This window comes from Chiloscyllium punctatum, chromosome 11, assembly GCF_047496795.1.
Source record: "Chiloscyllium punctatum isolate Juve2018m chromosome 11, sChiPun1.3, whole genome shotgun sequence".
NCBI lineage: Eukaryota > Metazoa > Chordata > Chondrichthyes > Orectolobiformes > Hemiscylliidae > Chiloscyllium > Chiloscyllium punctatum.
This window is the reverse complement of record NC_092749.1, coordinates 116,789,510-116,808,379: the sequence shown is the minus strand read 5'-3', so window position 1 is coordinate 116,808,379 and position 18,870 is coordinate 116,789,510. Positions and strand designations below refer to the sequence as shown.

Genomic DNA, 18,870 nt, shown 5'->3' with positions numbered 1-18,870 from the left:
GTTTTAAAATGCATAAAGGTGGATAAATCCAGGATCAGGTGTACCCCAGAACTATGGGAGCGGGGGAAGTGATTGCTGGGCCCCTTGCTGAGATATTTGGATGATCGATAGTCACAGATGAGGTGCTGGAAGATCAGAGGTTGGCTAACTTGGCACCACTATTTAAGAAAGGTGGTAAGAAAAAGCCAGGGAATTAGACTGGTTAGCCTGACATCAGTGATGGGCAAGTTGTTGAAGGAAAACCTGAGGGACACAATTTGCATGTAATTGGAAAGGCAAGGACTGATTAGGAATAGTCAACATGGCTTTGTACATGGGAAATCATGTCTCATGAACTTGATTAGAGATTTTTTTAAGAAGTAATAAAGAGGATTGATGTGGGCAGAGCGGTGGACATGATCTATGTGGACTTCAGTAAGGTGTTCGACAAGGTTCCTCATGGTAGACTAGTTAGTAAGGTTAGATCTCATAGAATACAGGGAGAACCAGCCATTTGGATAGAGAACTGGCTTAAATGTAGACAATAGAGGGTTGCTTTTCAGATTGGAGACCTGCGACGAGTGGTGTGCCACAAGGATCAGTGCTGGGTCCACTGTTTTTCATCATTTATATAAACGATTTGGATGCGAACAGGAGGTACAGTTAGTAAGTTTGCGGATGACACCAAAATTGGTGGTGTTGGGAAAGCGAAGGAGGCTACCTCAGAGTACAACGGGGTCTTGGTCAGATGGGAAAGTGAGGACTGCAGATGTTGGAGATCAGAGCTGAAAATGTGTTGCTGGAAAAGCGCAGCAGGTCAGGCAGCATCCAAGGAGCAGGAGAATCGGAGATGACCTGAGGTGTGCAGTGAGAGAGGGACTCACTGAAATCCTTGTAGAGGGAGGAAGAGAGCTTCTTCAAGGAAGGCATCCTTGTAAGAGGATTCGCAATAGGTTAAAATCTTCGAGGAGCTCCTTGGATGCTGCCTGACCTGCTGCGCTTTTCCAGCAACACATTTTCAGCTCTTGATCAGATTGGCCAATGGGCTGAGGAGTGGCAGATGGAGATTAATTTAGATAAATGTGAGGTGCTGCATTTTGAAAAGGCAAATCAGAGCAGGATATATACACTTAATGGTAAGGTCTTGAGGAGTGTTGCTGAACAAAGAAACCTTCGAGTGCAGGTTCATTGTTCCTTGAAAGTGGAGTTACAGCTAGATAAGATAGTGAAGGCAGCATTTGGTATGCTTTCCTTTATTCGTCAGAGCACTGAGTATAGGAGTTGGGAGGTCATGTTGTGGCTGTAAAGACACTGGTTAGGCCACTTTTGGAATATTGTGTACAATTCTGGTCTCCCTCCTATCGGAAGAATGTTGTGAAACTTGAAAGGGTTCAGAAAAGATTTCTAAGAGTGTTGACAGTGTTGAAGGATTTGAGTTATAGGAAGAGGCTGAATAGGCTGGGGCTGTTTTCCCTGGAGCGTCAGAGGGTGCGGGGTGACCTTATAGATGTTTACAAAATCATGAGGAGCATGGATAGGATAAATAGACAAGGTCTTTTCTCTGGGGTGAGGGAGTACAGAACTAGAAGACATAGGTTTAGGGTGAGGGGGAAAAATTTATAAGGGATCTAAGGGGCAACTTTTTCACCCAGAGGGTGGTGTGTATATGGAATGAACTGGAAGTAGTGGAGGCTGGTATAATTACAACATTTAAAAAGGCATCTGGATGGGTATATGAATAGGAAGGGTTTACAGGGCTACGGGCCAAGTGCTGGCAAATGGGATGAGAATATGTTCGAATATCTGGTCAGCATGGATGAATTGGACTGAAGGGTCTGTTTCTGTGCTGTACATCTCTCTGACTTTATGACTCTAAAACAATTAGATAACCTTAAATACTTTCCAATTATTACATCTTCAACAGAATTTCAAATTGAAGTAAATAGTCTAAAGTTGGTAACTCATGACAGTTAACATTGTGAAAGTTCAGAACCTGGGTCCAATAAAATAAACCACAGCCCAGGATCCCAAATAATCATCTGGATGGTCATTAAAATATTTTGATATAACAGCTAGAAAGCTTAGGAGTATTGTCTAAAATCCAAGCCACATGCCGCTAGTCAGCAAGCATTAAATTTATTATCTCAACATGTAAAGATCATTGATGAACGTTCCACTGCAGTACATTATCTCAAGTCGTAGTCACGCAGCACGGAAACACACCCTTCGGTCCAACTCATCCATGCCGACCAGACAGCCCAAGCTGACCCAGTCCCATTTGCCAGCATTTAGCCCGTATCCCTGCAAACTCTTCCTATTCATTTACTCATCTAGATGCCTTTTAAATGTAGTAAGTGTACCCACCTCCACTACTTCTCCTGGCAGCTTGTTCTATACGTGCAGCACCCTCTGCATGAAAAAACCCTCACGTCATTTTTAGATCTTTCTCTTCTTACCTTAAACATATGCCCTCTAGTTTTGGACTCCCCCACCCTTGGAAAAAGACCTTATTCACCCTTTCCATGTCCTTCATTTTATAAACCACCAGAAGGTCACCCCTCAGCCTCCGATGCCGCAGGGAAAAAATGCCCCAGTCTCTCCTTATAATTCAAAATCCTCCAGTCCCGGCAACATCCTTGTGAATCTTTTCTGCATCCTCTCAAATTTAACAATATCCAGGCATTGCCAAGCAGGTCATCTTGTAAAAAGTGACTCTCTTTTCATATCTGTCACAGAAAGTTCCCTATGACTGAATTCTGATAAAATTTAACCAGTATTAATGAATTGGAAGGAAATAAAATCATAATGCTCAAATTGTCCACTTAGAAACAATAACACTGAATCTGTTTGTCGTTCAGAAAATATCTTGTTAACTCCTCCAAACACTTGGGTGATTTTATGAAAATGAATTTGCAGTAGCCACAAATTTAAAAGGTTATACTGTTCAAGGAAGAGCTCTTGGCAGATTTATGGTAAAATAAATTATTATATAAATAAATTTCGAAATCTGTGTGGTAACACATTAGAACATACACTCTTTAATTATCTATGAGGCAGTTGAAACAGAAACCATTAAAACTAAGCATTCAATTAAAATTATTGTCATTCTTGATTAAATCATAATTACAATAGATTTCTGATCACATTTCCCTCCCAGTTGGCTGCTCACTTCCTCAAACTCTTATCTGACTCTTCTCCATCACTGCTCCCAATGCTGCTGTCTGTTTAGTTCACAGATGTGCTTACAGCAGTGAAAGAGCAGCCAGCAGCAGCTTTGTCATCTTGTCCTCCAACCATAACACAATGGAGCTCATCACACTGTGGTGACGGTGGGGGGTGGGGCAGAGGTGCTACTGCTGGAAACTAGGTGGACATATTTTAGCGTCTGATAATCATGTGACCCATCCTCATGAAACACAATAAAGATAGGCAGACATTGTGGCCGAATGGCTACATCTAGGTACAGAAACTGTATGGTGATATGACAAAGCCTGCTGAATGAGAAGTGAGAAAGAAAATGTGAATACAGTCAATAATTTAATGTCTGCACACAGAGTGCTATGACTGTCATGATTAGGTGGTAACATCAATTTTACTATAAAGGTTTATTCTCCAATGCATCACAAATTACCTTACAACAGATCTGTTTGTTACATTATAAGATGGATAAACTACAAGACTGCTGAGTTGGTTTGGATTTTACGTTGTCCAATTCTATTCTGCCCAGTGTATTATAATTTAGAAACAGACATACAGTTGTTGGTTCGATCTTGATTAGAAGTTGCTCCATTTTAAACAAACCTTAGACAAAATAACTTTGATAAAAGGATGTCAGTTATATATTGATAAGAAATCACTACAAATCTATTTTTTTCAGATGAGACAAATATTTTTCAAGCCCAGCAATTAATTTTTATATATAAAGTAATTCCATGATAGCTCTACAATCTGTTAACTGTGAACAAGAAATTAGAACCAAATAGTTTTTTGATATGAAAATGATTTTTTAATCATAGTCATAGAGATGTACAGCATGGAAACAGATCCTTCGGTCCAACCTGTCCACGCCGACCAGATATCCCACAACCCAATCCAGTCCCACCTGACAGCACGCTGCCTATATCCCTCCAAACCCTTCCTATTCATATACCCATCCAAATGCCTCTTAAATGTTGCAATTGTACCAGCCTCCACCACATCCTCTGGCAGCTCATTCCATACACGTACCACACTCTGCGTGAAAAAGTTGCCCCTTAGGTCTCTTTTATATCTTTCCCCTCTCACCATAAACCTATGCCCTCTAGTTCTGGACTCCCCGACCCCAGGGAAAAGACTTTGTCTATTTATCCTATCCATGCCCCTCATAATTTTGTAAACCTCTATAAGGTCACCCCTCAGCCTCCGATGCTCCAGGGAAAACAGCCCCAGCCTGTTCAGCCTCTCCCTGTAGCTCAGCTCCTCCAACCCTGGCAACATCCTCGTAAATCTTTTCTCAACCCTTTCAAGTTTCACAATATCTTTCCGATAGGAAGGAGACCAGAATTGACATCCTTCACAATAGCCAGACTTTTAACTGTCCCACTGTATCCAAAGAATTGGGAAAAATTATAAACATTTTATTTGAAAGATAAATTGGAAAATTGAGGTTTGGGCTGCTGCATTACAGGAAAATAATTTTTTTTTATTTATAACCTGAAGTAAAGATGAACTGTGTGGTGTTCAATCCCTCGTTAAACATGTAACATTTACTAAAATCAGATTGGATACTTTTGAGAATCAAACTGGCATCGAGGTGTCTTTGGGTTGAACCAAAAATGAAATCGCCCAGCATCAGTTTTTAGATTTGTGTTAAGTAGCTGCTTGTCACAAAACTCAAAGGAGAGGGCGCAGATCTACAAACCACCTGCAAGCAGACCAGCACTTTCTCAATCTCCACCTCTGCAAGTGAAAAAGTAACACTCAAAAATTCTACACAGAAAGCAAATTTCTGACCCAAGTCCAGACATAGGTCCAACTGATTAGCTATCAAATTGAGGCTTGATGTGGTCATCAGTGACGTGACAGCAATCCCAAAAACCAAAGGAATTGTGAGAAGGTCACCTCATGCAACCCTTTTTGGTTTGGAGTCCTTATCTACAAGGTTTGTTCCATTTTACTGATATCTTCCATCCATGATATTTCTGAAAAACTATTTGTCTTGACCTACAAATGAGGATTATATGCACGTTTGCATTTGAAGGCAGAGTAGTTTAAGTTTACATGTTAATAATTAATAATCCATTTTGTCACTTGTTAAAGAATACATTTGTAATAATAAATGCATTTTATTTCCCATTCATTGATGAAGGCTGGTGCAAGTTTCTTTTAAGTTTAATAGCGGTAACAGTCAGACATTAATCATCTTTGGGATTACTCTCGTCACGTTTACAATTAATCATGGAATAGTGGAGTTCAATTTCCAGTACACTCTTCCAATAAAGGATGTGAAAAATTTCATGCCCCAAGATAATGCTGTTCAATCTAAGACCATATTGATATAATCAATTAAATACCAATTATTTTCATTAAATGTACTGAAGACAAAAATAGATTTTCATTCTCTCAGGTAATCGAGGGATGTAGGGAGCAGGCAGGAAAGTAGACTTGAAGCCCAAAATGAGCCATGATTATAATGAATCAGTATAATCTCAATGCATCACACAGTCTATTCCTGCTCCTGGTTCTTGTATTCCTTTACAATAGGATTAGATTGAATCTGAAGCTAAATTGAAACTAAGCACAGCCATATCCCAGCTGAAACTGTAGGAATGGATGGAAGGGATACACTGTCTAAGTATTTTAAAAAGTGTTTCTTTATTTGTGAGAAGATTTGTAGCTCGGGTGCTCGTTGTTGTGGTTCTGTTCGCCGAGCTGGGAATTTGTGTTGCAGATGACAAGCAACATGAGTTCGACTGGGACAACACTACTATTATAGGACAAGTCAAACAGAGAACAGCCAGAGAATTCCTAGAGGCATGGCATTCATCCACAGATTCAATCAATAAACACATCGGCCTGGACCAAATATACCGGCCACTGCAGCGGACAGCTGGAACTGACAACCGGAAGCGGCAGATACAAATCACGATAAATGCTAGAGGAAACATCACAGAAGCGCTTCACAGGAGGCTCCCAATCACTGAGGATGTCACCTAGACAGGGGATGAAACGTCTGCAACACAAATTCCCAGCTCGGCGAACAGAACCACAACAACAATGCTTCTTTATTGTCCGCAGGAGTATATCAAAATATTCTTGACAGCTTTTAGTGAATTTCCTTTCCTGATGAAGAGCTCGAAACATCAATTCTCCTGCTCCCCAGATGCTGCCTGACTGGCTGTGCTTTTCCAGCATCACAGCTTTAACTGAAAGGCCATTCCAACTAATATCAAACAGGCACCAACAAATCTTGGAAACAAAGCTAGGAAGTAAATCTTTAGCAGAATATTGCTGTTCTACTTTATGAAGTACCATTGTTGAGTAAAACATGGATACAACACAAAGTTCCCAAGTTCTTGTCTTGATTAAATCATGCTTTAAACAGCTTCATTCACTATTCAGGTTTCATACACAGTCCCTTTAAATCCTTTCACCATGGACATGGCAAAATTCATAGTCTTATTCTCATTCTCAGTGTGCAAGAGTCCACAACACGAATAACCCATAACTCTGCAATCTCAGTGAAATATCACGCAGAATGCATGAATAGTGGTTGTCATGTAAAATAATTAGAAAAGTTAGAATTAATATTGCTGGTGAAACTCCAAAGGCTGATCGGTCACATTGCATGCATCTTTGTACACATGGGAATTTAATAAATAAGATTTGATTTAATTTATTATTATCACGAGTACGAGACACAGTGACAAGTATTATTTTATGTGCTAACTAAACTGGGGTGATATGGCATCAGGAAAGCCAATGCTGGACAGAAGACTCTGCTAAGTGAGAGGGTTTACTTCAGGGAATGAAGTTTGATTTAGAAATCATAGGAATGGTCCTGCATGAATAACAGACTTGGTCGAAGTAAGGTCAGGTTCACTGACATATAATGTTTGGGTAGATGCGACAGTCCTGAACAAGTACATGGACCATATGAAGGCTGTAACCTCGCAAACAATGCAGGACCCCAACATGCCTGGTTCCTCAACAGCCTATCTGACAGTTCCAGAACACGTGAGGTCTCCCTCTCCATTAAGCATTGAAGATACCTCAGAATCGGAAATGGACATGGTAGATGTCACTGCCTCGACCCCTTTGCAGCCTGAAGAATAGCTTGAATTCTTGCAAGAGAATCCAGGCGCAAGAGGCAAGCTGCTGTGCATGGCTCTCAGCCCGTATCAGAAAAAGGGTTGGAAGAATCTGACCCAGTGTTAAAACATCCCAGGAGGAGCTACAAAAAAACAGTTTCTGTCCATGGACTCAGAGGCGGAGGGATATAGTGATTGTAATGAGGTCAGCCAGATGGACCTCACAGAATAAGTTCCTGAATGGGGCTGTTATCTGGTCCAATCAGGAAGTCCCGGCTGACCTATAAGAACAGGAGTGTCAGACATCCTGCTTACTCTGAGAGAGTTGGTTCAGTGTCAAGGACTCTCCACATGTAAATAAAAGGTGACTTGGTGACAGGTCAGGTCCCTCTTAAGAACAAAATTTTATAACCCCTTTCATGGAGACATATGAAAAAATTCAGAATTTTTAAATCAACTAAATAACAGAAACATTTCCAATTGGTCAGTGAGCCTCCAGGTCATAACTTTAAGACCATCAATAAAAGAATGCAGGAATGTGACAGGACCTTTTTTGCATTAGAAATTCCTTTAGAAATAGAATACCACAAAATGCATAACAACTTTAAAAACAGAGATGCAAAAGAGTAAAAACTGAATAGGAAAGGAAAAGAATGAAGTTACATTGCTGTGCTTTCTGAGAGATAGCGGGCTAATTGAATACTTACTGCAATGAAACTGTAATGGCAGAAATAAAAGAAGCATCAGCCAATAGTTGTCTTTTAGCTTCCCCATGTGATAAAAAGCTGTGATTCGAAAATGTCAGAAGCTTTCCATTACTTTCACAGATTTCCCTCACTCTATTCACCACAGTAATCCTTATGTAAAATAACACTGAAAATTTAATAAACATACTTTGTTTTTCCCATCAATTGGATATTTAGTTCCTTCCACAATATCTGTTATGCTCATACTCAAATTAACGCTTGAAGCTATCTGGCAAGGGAATAAATGTCTGCAAACATCTACCTCACAGAAAAATTTGCAAACATTTAGAAAAGGAAAGAAAAAAATGATTTTCACATATTTCTATGACCATTGTATCAGAATATCATGATAATCTTCAAATTTCCATGTTGCAGAAAAGAGTTTTGACCCAGATCTATAACTACTTTTTGTTCCATTGGGAGCATTCTGCCCTGCTCCCTTTCATAAGCATGTACCACCCTTGCTGATTGGGGGTCAGCATGTGAATATGAGCAATGAAAATTCAACTGGGATAAATCCAGCCCAAAACAGAAAGCTGAGAATGCAAAAAGGACTCTCACATCAAAATAAATCATATTCAAATTGGGATGCAGCCATACCATGTGGACTGCAGTGGCTTACCATCACCTTCTAAAGGGTAATTAGAGATGGACAATGGACATGCTTCATTAATGATTTAAGAAAAATAACTGCAATATGTCTGTCATTTTTGTTGCATTGAAGCAGTCATCCACTCCCCTCCACCCAGGTTGGAGACTAGAGGTCAAAGTTCCAATCCAGAACTTGAGTACAAAATGATGGCAATATGGAGGGAATGCTGCTTTGCTGATGTACCTACCCTTGGCACTGTTTCTCTGAACTAGTGGCTTTGGTCTTCTGAAAGACATCACCTTGGGCTCTTACTTTGGCCCTGTATACTGCAATGAGATTTCAGCCTAGAAAATAATAACCTCAGTCAACAAAGTAACTTTTAAAAATTCTTTAATGCAATATGGGTGTTGCTGGCTAGGACACCATTTATTACCTAATTATCATGGGCAAAGTGCTGCTGAGCTGCGTTCTTAAACTGCTACCAACCTGGAGGTATAGGGACATCACAATATTGTTAAGAGGAGAGTTCCAGGATTTTGACCCAACAACTGAAAGAATAGTGATAAATTTCCAAGTCAGGGTGATGAATGATTTGGAGGACAACTTGCAGGTGATGGGATTCCCACAGACCTGTTACCCTCATGCTTCAATATGTAGAACTTACAGATTTAGATGCTGCTGTTGGAGGAGGAGTGTTGAGGAGTTACTATCTTCTTGACGATACACACCATTGCCACTGTGTGTTAATGGTGAAGTGTGTGAGTGGTTGAAGGTGGCAACCCGTGTGCCAATTAAGCGAACTACTTTCTCCTCAATATCCATTGACTCTAGCTTTGCTCGGGCTCCTTGATGCCACACTCAGTCAATGTGGCCTTGATGTCAAGGGCTGTCAGTCCCACCTCATCTCTTGACTCTAGATCTTTTGACAATGTTTGGGCCAAGGGTGCAATAACACTAGGGGCCACATGAAGCAATGGAATTCAAACTGAGTGCCAATAGCAGGTTATTTCTTTGCAGTGCTGCTTATTAGTATTGTCATTGACCTTCTCAATTACTTTGTTGGTGATTGCAAGTGTACTGAAATTAGTCAGGTTGAATTTGTCCTGGATTTTGGAGACAGTACCTGACAGAACCTGGACAAGTACCTGACAGAACCTGGACAAGTCTGCACACTCTCAGGTACATGCCAGGTTGTAACTATACTGGAACATCATGGCCAAGGGTGCAGCTACTTCTGGAGCATAAGTCCTCCAAATTGTTGGAGTGGTGTCGAGATCACAGTCTTTGCAGTGACCAGTATCTTCAATCATTTCTTAACATCATGTGGAGTGAATAAAATTAGTTGAAGAACAGCAACTGTGATACTGGAGACTTCTGAAGTAGTCCGAGTGGATCAACCACTTGGCTCTTCTGGCTGAAAATGAATGCAAATACTTTAGTATTTTCTTTTGCACTGCTGTGTCGTGGTCCCCTATTATTGAGTAGGGGGGTAATAAAGGAGCTTCCACTTCACAACTGGAGTTGCAGGACTGCAGAGCTTAGATCTTATCCATTGGATGTGGAATCATTAGCCCAATCTAAGGCATGCTGCTCGCACTGTTCAGTCTGCAATCAATCTTGTCAACCAGGTTGACACCTCATTTTTGGTATGCCCTTCTGCACTCTTTGTTGAAGTATGGTAATATCCCAGTTTGATGGTAATGAGTGATATGCCAGGCAATAAGGTTGAAAAATGTGGTTTGCTATGATCCCAGGTGATTTTGCTACTTGAGATGTCAGATCCTAAAATTAAACCTAGCTTGACTGATCATGTGTTTTCTTTTCCCCAGCTAATGTGGTAGTTGGTCACAGGTATACTCACAAGAGGCTACAGATGGTTTTTTAAAAAATAACATAATTACAACACAATATATTATAATGCAAACATGAAAACAAAATTCCAATGTGTTTTCCAACACTATCATTAGAGGTGGAAATTCAGAAAAATTATACTCTTTTCTCAACTCTAAGTTTGTCCTTAACTGAATCCTTCCAATTTTTCTTCCTTCGCAAAGATTTTACAATTCCTGAGTCCAATGGAATGACACTTCTGATGCCTAAACCTTTTCAATTCTAACAACTTGATTTCTGTCCCAAACTCTCCTTGCCTGGAATTTCTCAAACTCTAAAAACACACTGCAGTTGCAGTGGCTGGCTAATGAATTGAACTGTTGTGAAATGTGTTAACGGAGAAAATAAAAATTAGCTTCCGAGCTCAACTGGTGATTCTTTGCAAGTGAATTCTGAACTCTTTGCTCTGAAGTCAAAACATAACTAATGGCTTAATCTGTGTGTCATAAATCCCAAAATTTAAACATCCAATTCCATCAACAGTTTTGAGGTTCTTCTTTGAACTGGTGCATTAAGGTCACTGTTCCAAAACAACTTTTTTTAAAAAACCATTCACAGCACTAACACACATCCATACGCCTCTCTTTTAAAAACAATCCAAATTCTAAAAACATTAATAATACATTTTGCAAACCTTCACAGATTGAACATTATTCTGCTGTGCTGATGGACTACAGTAGCTCATGTATGTCCAGTTTTGAATTGTTAAATCTGTTTGATTCTGGTGATTGTGTCACATAACACAATGGAGAGTATCTTCAATCCCTTAGTGGTAGGCAGTGAAATACTGGCAATGTGACTGGACCACCAGAACCTCAGGCTAATTTTCAGAGGATATAGACTCAAAACCCAAAATGGCAGACAGTGAATCCTGAATTCAATGGAAGTCTGCAATAAAAAGGCTACCTAGAAAATATGCATTAAATCATTGTTAATTGCCATTTAGTTCACTAATGCACTATACAGAAGGAAATGAGTCATTCATACCTGGTCTAGGATACATGCAACTCCAGTCTCTGTATTCATAAAATCTAGAATCATACAGTACAGAAGAAACGCTTCTGTCTAGCTCATACATTGTACTTTACTCTTCACTGCCCTCCAGATAATTTGGAATGGGCAATAAATAGTGGCCTAGCCTGCAACACAAAGCTTGTACAGAAAATGTACTGATATTGTCTTCCAAGAGTTGTTGACGTGCACGCCATCAAGAAGCTGAATTAATATGAACAGAAATACAATACTTAGCTCAGTGACCCTTAATTGAGCTCTCTGATAATGGTCAGACTCAGAATCTCCAAGCTGGTAACCTCAGCATCATTAGTAATCAAGGCAAAGTATGCAGAGGTACATGCTTTTAATCATAATGCTGTGTCACTGGTCAAGTTCACAAAAGGGGCCACAATGATGATTAAAAAATCTCAAAACTGGCTGTTTGTTTGTTTGTTTGAGTGTCATAACCCAAGCTTGTTATGTGCTGAGCATATAGAAGGATTTGCATTAGAAGAAATTAATTTTAATAAGTGGCTTTCCTCAATAGAAGTACAGAACAGTCTCAGCAGCCCTGAAGGGAACATTATAAAGATTCACTTTAGACTTTATGTTTGTTTTACTTCTGTCCTACAGGGGTTATGCATGTAATTTTCATCAAAAATGATGAGCTGCTCTAGGCTGGCATAGATTGAAATCCTAGCAAATTGGTTGTGGCTTGACCGCTAGAACATAAATATTGCAAAAAGACCCATTCAAGCCTTGGCTGTTTTATTAACTGCAATATTATTTGCTCTTAGAATTGCTGTCAAACGTCATCAGAAAGAATCTTTCAAAGGAGTCAGTTGAGAATACAATACTGCAAAGATAATTTTCTCTTCAAGCTGTCAAATCTTTTTATTTTGAAGGGTAACTGGTGGACAACAATAGTGATATACAACAAAGAAGAGACACAAAATTCTAAAGGTGAGGGTAGAGTAGTGATGTCACTGGACTCGTAATCTAGATCTCCAGGCAGGTGTCCTGGGGACTTGGTTTCAAATCCCACTACAGCAGACAGTACAGCATATTCTCTCTCTCCTACCGTCCCCTTAACCCCTCAATACCTTGCCCCTAAATATTTGAAATTAATTCATTTCATAAAATTACAGGAATAAAAATAATGTACATTCTAGACATTCAAACGTCAAGCTTCTAGTTAGATATGTCACAACCAGCCAAGATCTGACCTGACCAGAATTAATAAAATTTTGATCCATGTTGAAAACAAAGCCAGTATTATGACAATAGATCAGAATTTCAAAATGTGTGCACATCTCTTTTCACTTCTAATTTCAAGATCTGTCTTCCTTTTCTAAAAAAAAGATTGCCACAGAAAGTATAAACTGCAGCTATAAATTCACTGAAAAAAAATCCTAAGAGAAGCCAACGTAATGTCACAGCTGAAAAGAATCAGGGAAATTTCAAACAGGGAGATCGAACAAGAGAAGGTGAGGGACTAACTACATCTCTCTCAGCAGACAATCACCTCTTGAAGACATGTCTGTTTTACCCTCCAGAAATGTATGAAAAAGAGGTCCAAAACTGAATGCAACAATAAGTCTGTGACTATCTCTGGAAAATGTAAAAAGGAACTGAAAACATATATGGACCAGAGTACTGAGCGACACAGCTTTATGAACAGCCATTTTTAACAACCCTGTCCTACCGGTAAAGATTAGATTCTCTACAGAGTGGAAACAGGCCCTTCAGCCTAACAAGTCAATACCGCCCCTCTGAGTAGAAACCCACCCAGACCCATTCCCCTACCCTATATTTTTTACCCCTGACTATCACACCTAACATTGTGGGCAATTTAGCAAGGCCAATTCACCTGACCTGCACATCTTTGGATTGTGGGAGGAAACCGGAGCACTCAAAGGAAACCCACGCAGACACGGGGAGAATGAGCAAACTCCACACAGACAGGCTGGAATCAAACCCAGGTCCCTGGTGCTGTGAGGGAGCAGTGCTAACCACTGAGCCACCGTGCCGCCCCAAAGGGAATTATCCTTTCCCACTCCAAGTGCTGGCAGCCAGTTCAAAACTAATCACAAGGAACTTTGATTACAAAATCAAGAATATCAAAATTGCCTGCTCAACTACCAAGCTCAACAATACTGGTCTCATCCAATCACAGCTGCAACATCTTCATATTTGCCCTTCACAAAAATTCAGAGGTTGATCTGTATTTTGCTTTTACTTTTATCTTTTTTGGACGTATCGCTTACATTGTGCACGTGTCTGTTGTGTTGCTACTTCTTCTTGCACCCACAGTCATCCAGTTATACTGCACGGAAACAGACCTTTCAGTCCAACTCTTCCATGCCAACCAGATATCTGAAATTAATCTAATCTCATTTGCCAGCAATTGGCCCATATCCCTGTAAACCGTTCCTATTCATGTACCCATCCAGATGCTTTTTAAATCACTTCCTCAGGCAGCTTGTTCCATACACGCACCACTCGCTGCATGAAAAAGGTGCCCCTTAGATCCCTTTTATATCTTCCTCCTCTTACCTTAAACTTAAGCCCTCTAGTATTGGACTCCCTATCCTGAGGGAAAAAGACCTTGGCTATTCATTCTATCCATGCCCCTCATGATTTTATAAACCTCTATAAAGGTCACTCCAGAACTTTATGAATGCATGAAACTGACAAAGTGGATACTCCTTTATTGCGTTATTCCTTATTCTGTTTACTCCAGGTTTCCTAACTCTCTTACTCTTTCCTTGTACAGCTAGTTCTCCTATTCTTGTGCAATCCTGCATTATACAAAAATCACACTTTAGAAACAGTGCTTAAAGTATTGGTGATGTAATCATGTTATAGCCAACACATGTTTTAAAAGTTCACACTTTAGGAACAGTGTCCACAATTCAATTGTGTTACAGCGAATTCATGTTAACAAAACGTGCGTTATAGCAGAACAACCTGCATGCTGCAGCTCAGTAACCTGTGTTTCTCATAGAGGCATTTACCATGCTGCTAGAGAAGAAAGTTGTTTCATTATTGAAATAAAGATCAAAGCCAAAACACCAAGAGACACCACACTGCAGAATGGGAAAGTGAGACAAAGTCACTGTCACTAGGAGAAATGTGACTTCACCAATATGAACCACTCCAAGGTCAGCCATAGCACAGCTCAAATTGAATGCAGAGGTCAACACAAATTACTGTGTACATTCTGCAAAAACAAATCTCATTTCTAATCTTTGTTTGGTCCCAGTTTCTTGAGTTATTCAACAGCTTTCTCCACTTTCAATGGACTTAACCTTGGAGAACTGTGCTCCACAAATGATGGTTAAAAACTATCACTATCAGAAACTGGTCATCGACAAAACACTCACTTTTAAGGAATATTGCTCTTTAGTTACCATCAACGTTGACAGTAGACAGAACAATCTCACCTCAGGTTTTATGAAAAGGCATAATCTACTCCAGGTTTTCAACTTAATGATTAACTAAGCTTTTATCATTTCTGTCAGTATCAATCTACATTCAAATGGATTTGCTACAACTAAGTTCAACTTCATATTTACTACTGAACTTCATACACATCAGAACATACAGCAATACTTTATACTTTTACTATCTAATAACCATGTTCAGAGTATTCCTTCTAATGTTATTCAATATAATTTATACTGAAAAATAAACTGAAATTATTAAACACTGCATCATAATAATTTACCATTTGTTACAATATATAGATATGTTTGCAATGCTTTTAAATTGTGTTCAAATCACACATACAAATGGCTTTAAATTACATTATTTTGCTACCAAGATGACTTAATTTTCTCTGAAAAGAGACAATTACCTTTTACAACCTATACTAACATAATCTACTTGTTAATTTTAATATTTAATCATTTTTTGACATGATATAGAATCATAAGGCATTCTCCTGTATTCTAATACACACTCCTCTTTCAAGATATGCACAGGTTTGTCAACAAATTGCCTTGCTCTGAAGCACTTTATTGCAGAAGAGACAGTCCTTTTAGATATATGCTTAATATATATATAATGAAAGTAACATTTTTAGTAAGGATTTGGCTTCAGAAAAAGGCAAAACTGAAGTCTACAGACAGCTGATAGCTTTGGTTGAAAACTGAACACATGAGATATTAACTGAAATTAATTAACTACTTACTTGGTGAGAATATCAATCAACTCAAAAATAACCACTAAATTTAATAGCTAAAATTAATCTACTTATAACATTCGATTCAATCTGAAACCAAAATATAATTCTCTCCAACTTGGAGAATCACTTTATAGACTCTAAACTTTAAAATATGGCAAAACTATCAGGAAATAAGCATCTTGCCTGTATTAATCAGCATTGACCCATTATCAGTTTAACAGTAAGCAAGACCAGACATCACCAGCTGCATTTAAAAAGCAGTATATCAAATGAACTAAGCATGTATAATCAAATACATTTGGGTACAGTAGAATAGAGGAAATGTGTGTTTAGTTCAGTAATACAGAATTGGGCACACCAAGATCTCCACAAAACCACACAGAATTTTATCAATAATTACATCTAAACATCCAAAGTCATTCACCTCATTCAGCACCAGCTGTGAACAAATTATATAAAAGATGCGACGGCTTCTGATAGACTCACCTTACGTAGTTTCTGATAGCGTGGAGAGGAAATTGCCATCCTTTGCAATCGCTGCAAAAACATTACAACTTTCTGCAGAGATGTTGTCACTATAGCCATCATTGTAAGTTTGCCAGTCATGTTAAAGCATCTTAGAATTTGCATTATAAATAAAGTGCAAAAAACATTTCCTTATTGTCAATGGACTTGATTTATTACATTTCAGCATGCTCACTCTGCATCTTCAAGAGAAGCTTGAAGAAGCTGCAAGCTTAATGTACTCAGGATGAGGTGAAAGGTTGCCACAGAATAGAATTAGCCAGTCACATCCAGTGCATCTGCCATACGCCACTGAAAAATAAAGACTGATGTTCAGCTTGCTTGCTGCAGCACAACCTTGTGAAACAGGATGACTGGGAGAGAGACAGAGACAGAGAGAGAGAGAGAGAGAGAGAGAGAGAGAGAGAATTGGGTTGCCTGGGTGGGGGGGGGGGGGGGCACAGAAAGCAGCTGAAAGGGAAAAAAAGGGGTAGATACACACACACACACAAACTTTATCCTTTGGGAAAACCAATTCAACCTCTAAAAATAATACAGCATCCCAACTATTATTTCCTGGGACAGAAATGGGTTGCGAAAAGAAAGACAGAGAAATTAAGCTGAAATGTTTAGCCTCATTTTAGGCAGAAATCTAAATCTAAGTTTGGCACCTCTGCAAAGCAGTATAATAAATTTTGGGACAAATACCTGTCATACAGTACCTGCTTACAAAGTGAGGCAATACATCACAAACAGGCAAATCTTAAACCAAGTATGTTCATTTTCTTCATTTAAAAAGTAACTCTACAGATCTCTGAATAGTTTAGTAACTGTATTCTATTGATCAAACCAAGCTCAGATCACTTAAGTTGCCACATTATCCTATTGAAAATGCAGACTGCTAATACTTTTACTTTAAATGTATTATTTTAACATTATTGAAAATTAAACTAGCTTCAATGGTCAGTATGAGTTAAATAAAAGTACCTTCATTTTGTTTAACATTGGGCCAAGATTCTACAGCTTGATGAAACTGATTTATGGATTATACATGGGACAAGCCCATGTTACTAGACTAAATAATTTTATTATTTCCTCTCCTCTTTGACTTTCCTACCTTCCTGATTCATTGAATCTGACAAAGAGAAACAGATCATTTGATTGTTTCCACTTATTCACTGAAAGAACTATCCAACAATCCCTTTCTCAGGTTCTTTCACCAAGACTTTTCGAAATTTATTTTTTCCAAGTATGCACCAAATTTTCTGTGAAAGTTACTCCCATATTTCGCTCAGCAATGTACTCTAGATCATATACTTGTGGTGTTAAAAAGAAATCATTCTGTCAATTACCTTGAACCAGTTTATACTGGGTGTAGAGGCAGTTATTTAGTTAATCAAAATCTGGAATAAAGAAGCTAGCCTAAGAGCAAGTGCATAACCAATTATTATAAAAGCTCATCTGGTTCAATCAGATCCTTTAGGAGAAGGAAATTTGCCATTTTAGTTGATGCTCATGTGACTACAGAAATGGAACGCAGATGACTCTTAAATGCCCTCAGGAATGGGCAAAAGTTGTTGATATAGGAGAAAGTGAACTGCAGGTGCTGGAGATCAGAGTCGAGAGTGTGGGGTGCTGGAAAAGCACAGCAGGTCATGCGGCATCTGAGGGGCAGGAGAATCAATGTTTCAGGCAGAAGCCCTTCATATATATTGATATAACCAGCGACAAATCTAGGGTTTACCAATGACTGGGAACTTAACTGAACCAACTTGTAAATACATGTGACAACAACCTAGGTTAGAGGCTGGGCATTCTTCAGCAAGTAACTCAACTCCCACATGTCTGGACTGCGATTGGAATACTGTCACTTGTCCAGGTGCGTACTGCTGTAACAACACGTAAGAAACTCAAAACCAATCAATCAAAAGCTGTCACTTCATCGGCATCCCAACCACCTCTGGCATACAACGGATACCATCTACATGATGCACAGCCATAATTTCAAGGCTCCTTTAACAGCATCTTCTAAACCCATGACTTCTGCCATCTAGATGATGATGATTAATAAAAACATAGACGTGCCATCACCTACAGCTCTCTCCAGATCACAGAGCATCCTGACATGGAACTATATTGCTGTAACTTAATTGTCACACGGTTAAAAAGTGTGAACTCAGTACAAGCACTGGATGTACTTACATTTCATGAAGTGCAGCATCTCAGGAAGGCAGCTATCACTACCTTCTTGAGAACAATTAGAAATGGGCCTTTGTTGGCCTTTCCAGTGACACAGGTGCACAAGAATTAAAACTAAATAATGATTTTGAGCCTCCAGATGGGAACAGAGAACAAAACTAAAAAACAGTTGTTACGTCTACTATTTGCAGCAGTACATCATTAATAATAGCTGAAGGAGAGTCTCACAAAAGTTCAGCTAGCATTTCTTAAACAGAAAAATTTAATTCACTTCACAAACAAGCACCGTAAATGGTAAGTGCATTAACATTGCAGGGTATGGATATGCGAGACATAGAACTGGAAGCTCAGATTCTGGGTATAGAATTATGTACAAGTAATTATTATGTCAGTTTAACAACAACCTATATTTGTGTAGCAAAATCTCTCAAGGCAAAGTATAACTCCAAAATTTTATGAGAATGGATATTGTCTATGAGGTGAGTCAAT

The 18,870-nt window shown here is 39.0% G+C and overlaps 1 protein-coding gene across 18 annotated transcripts in view; it reads right to left on the bottom strand.

Annotated features, from left to right (window-relative positions):
- LOC140483389 (utrophin-like) overlaps window positions 1-18,870 on the bottom strand; it is a 737,248-nt gene that overhangs the window by 263,574 nt on the left and 454,804 nt on the right. The window contains exon 1 of one of the 18 annotated variants that reach the window (XM_072581642.1): window positions 16,165-16,323. The exons of the other annotated variants lie outside the window; for them this stretch is intronic. Within the exon in view, the coding sequence (XP_072437743.1) occupies window positions 16,165-16,308 (144 nt within the window). The 5' untranslated portion in view covers window positions 16,309-16,323. Of the gene's footprint in view, window positions 1-16,164; window positions 16,324-18,870 lie in introns of those variants that run through there. 18 annotated transcript variants of the gene reach the window in all.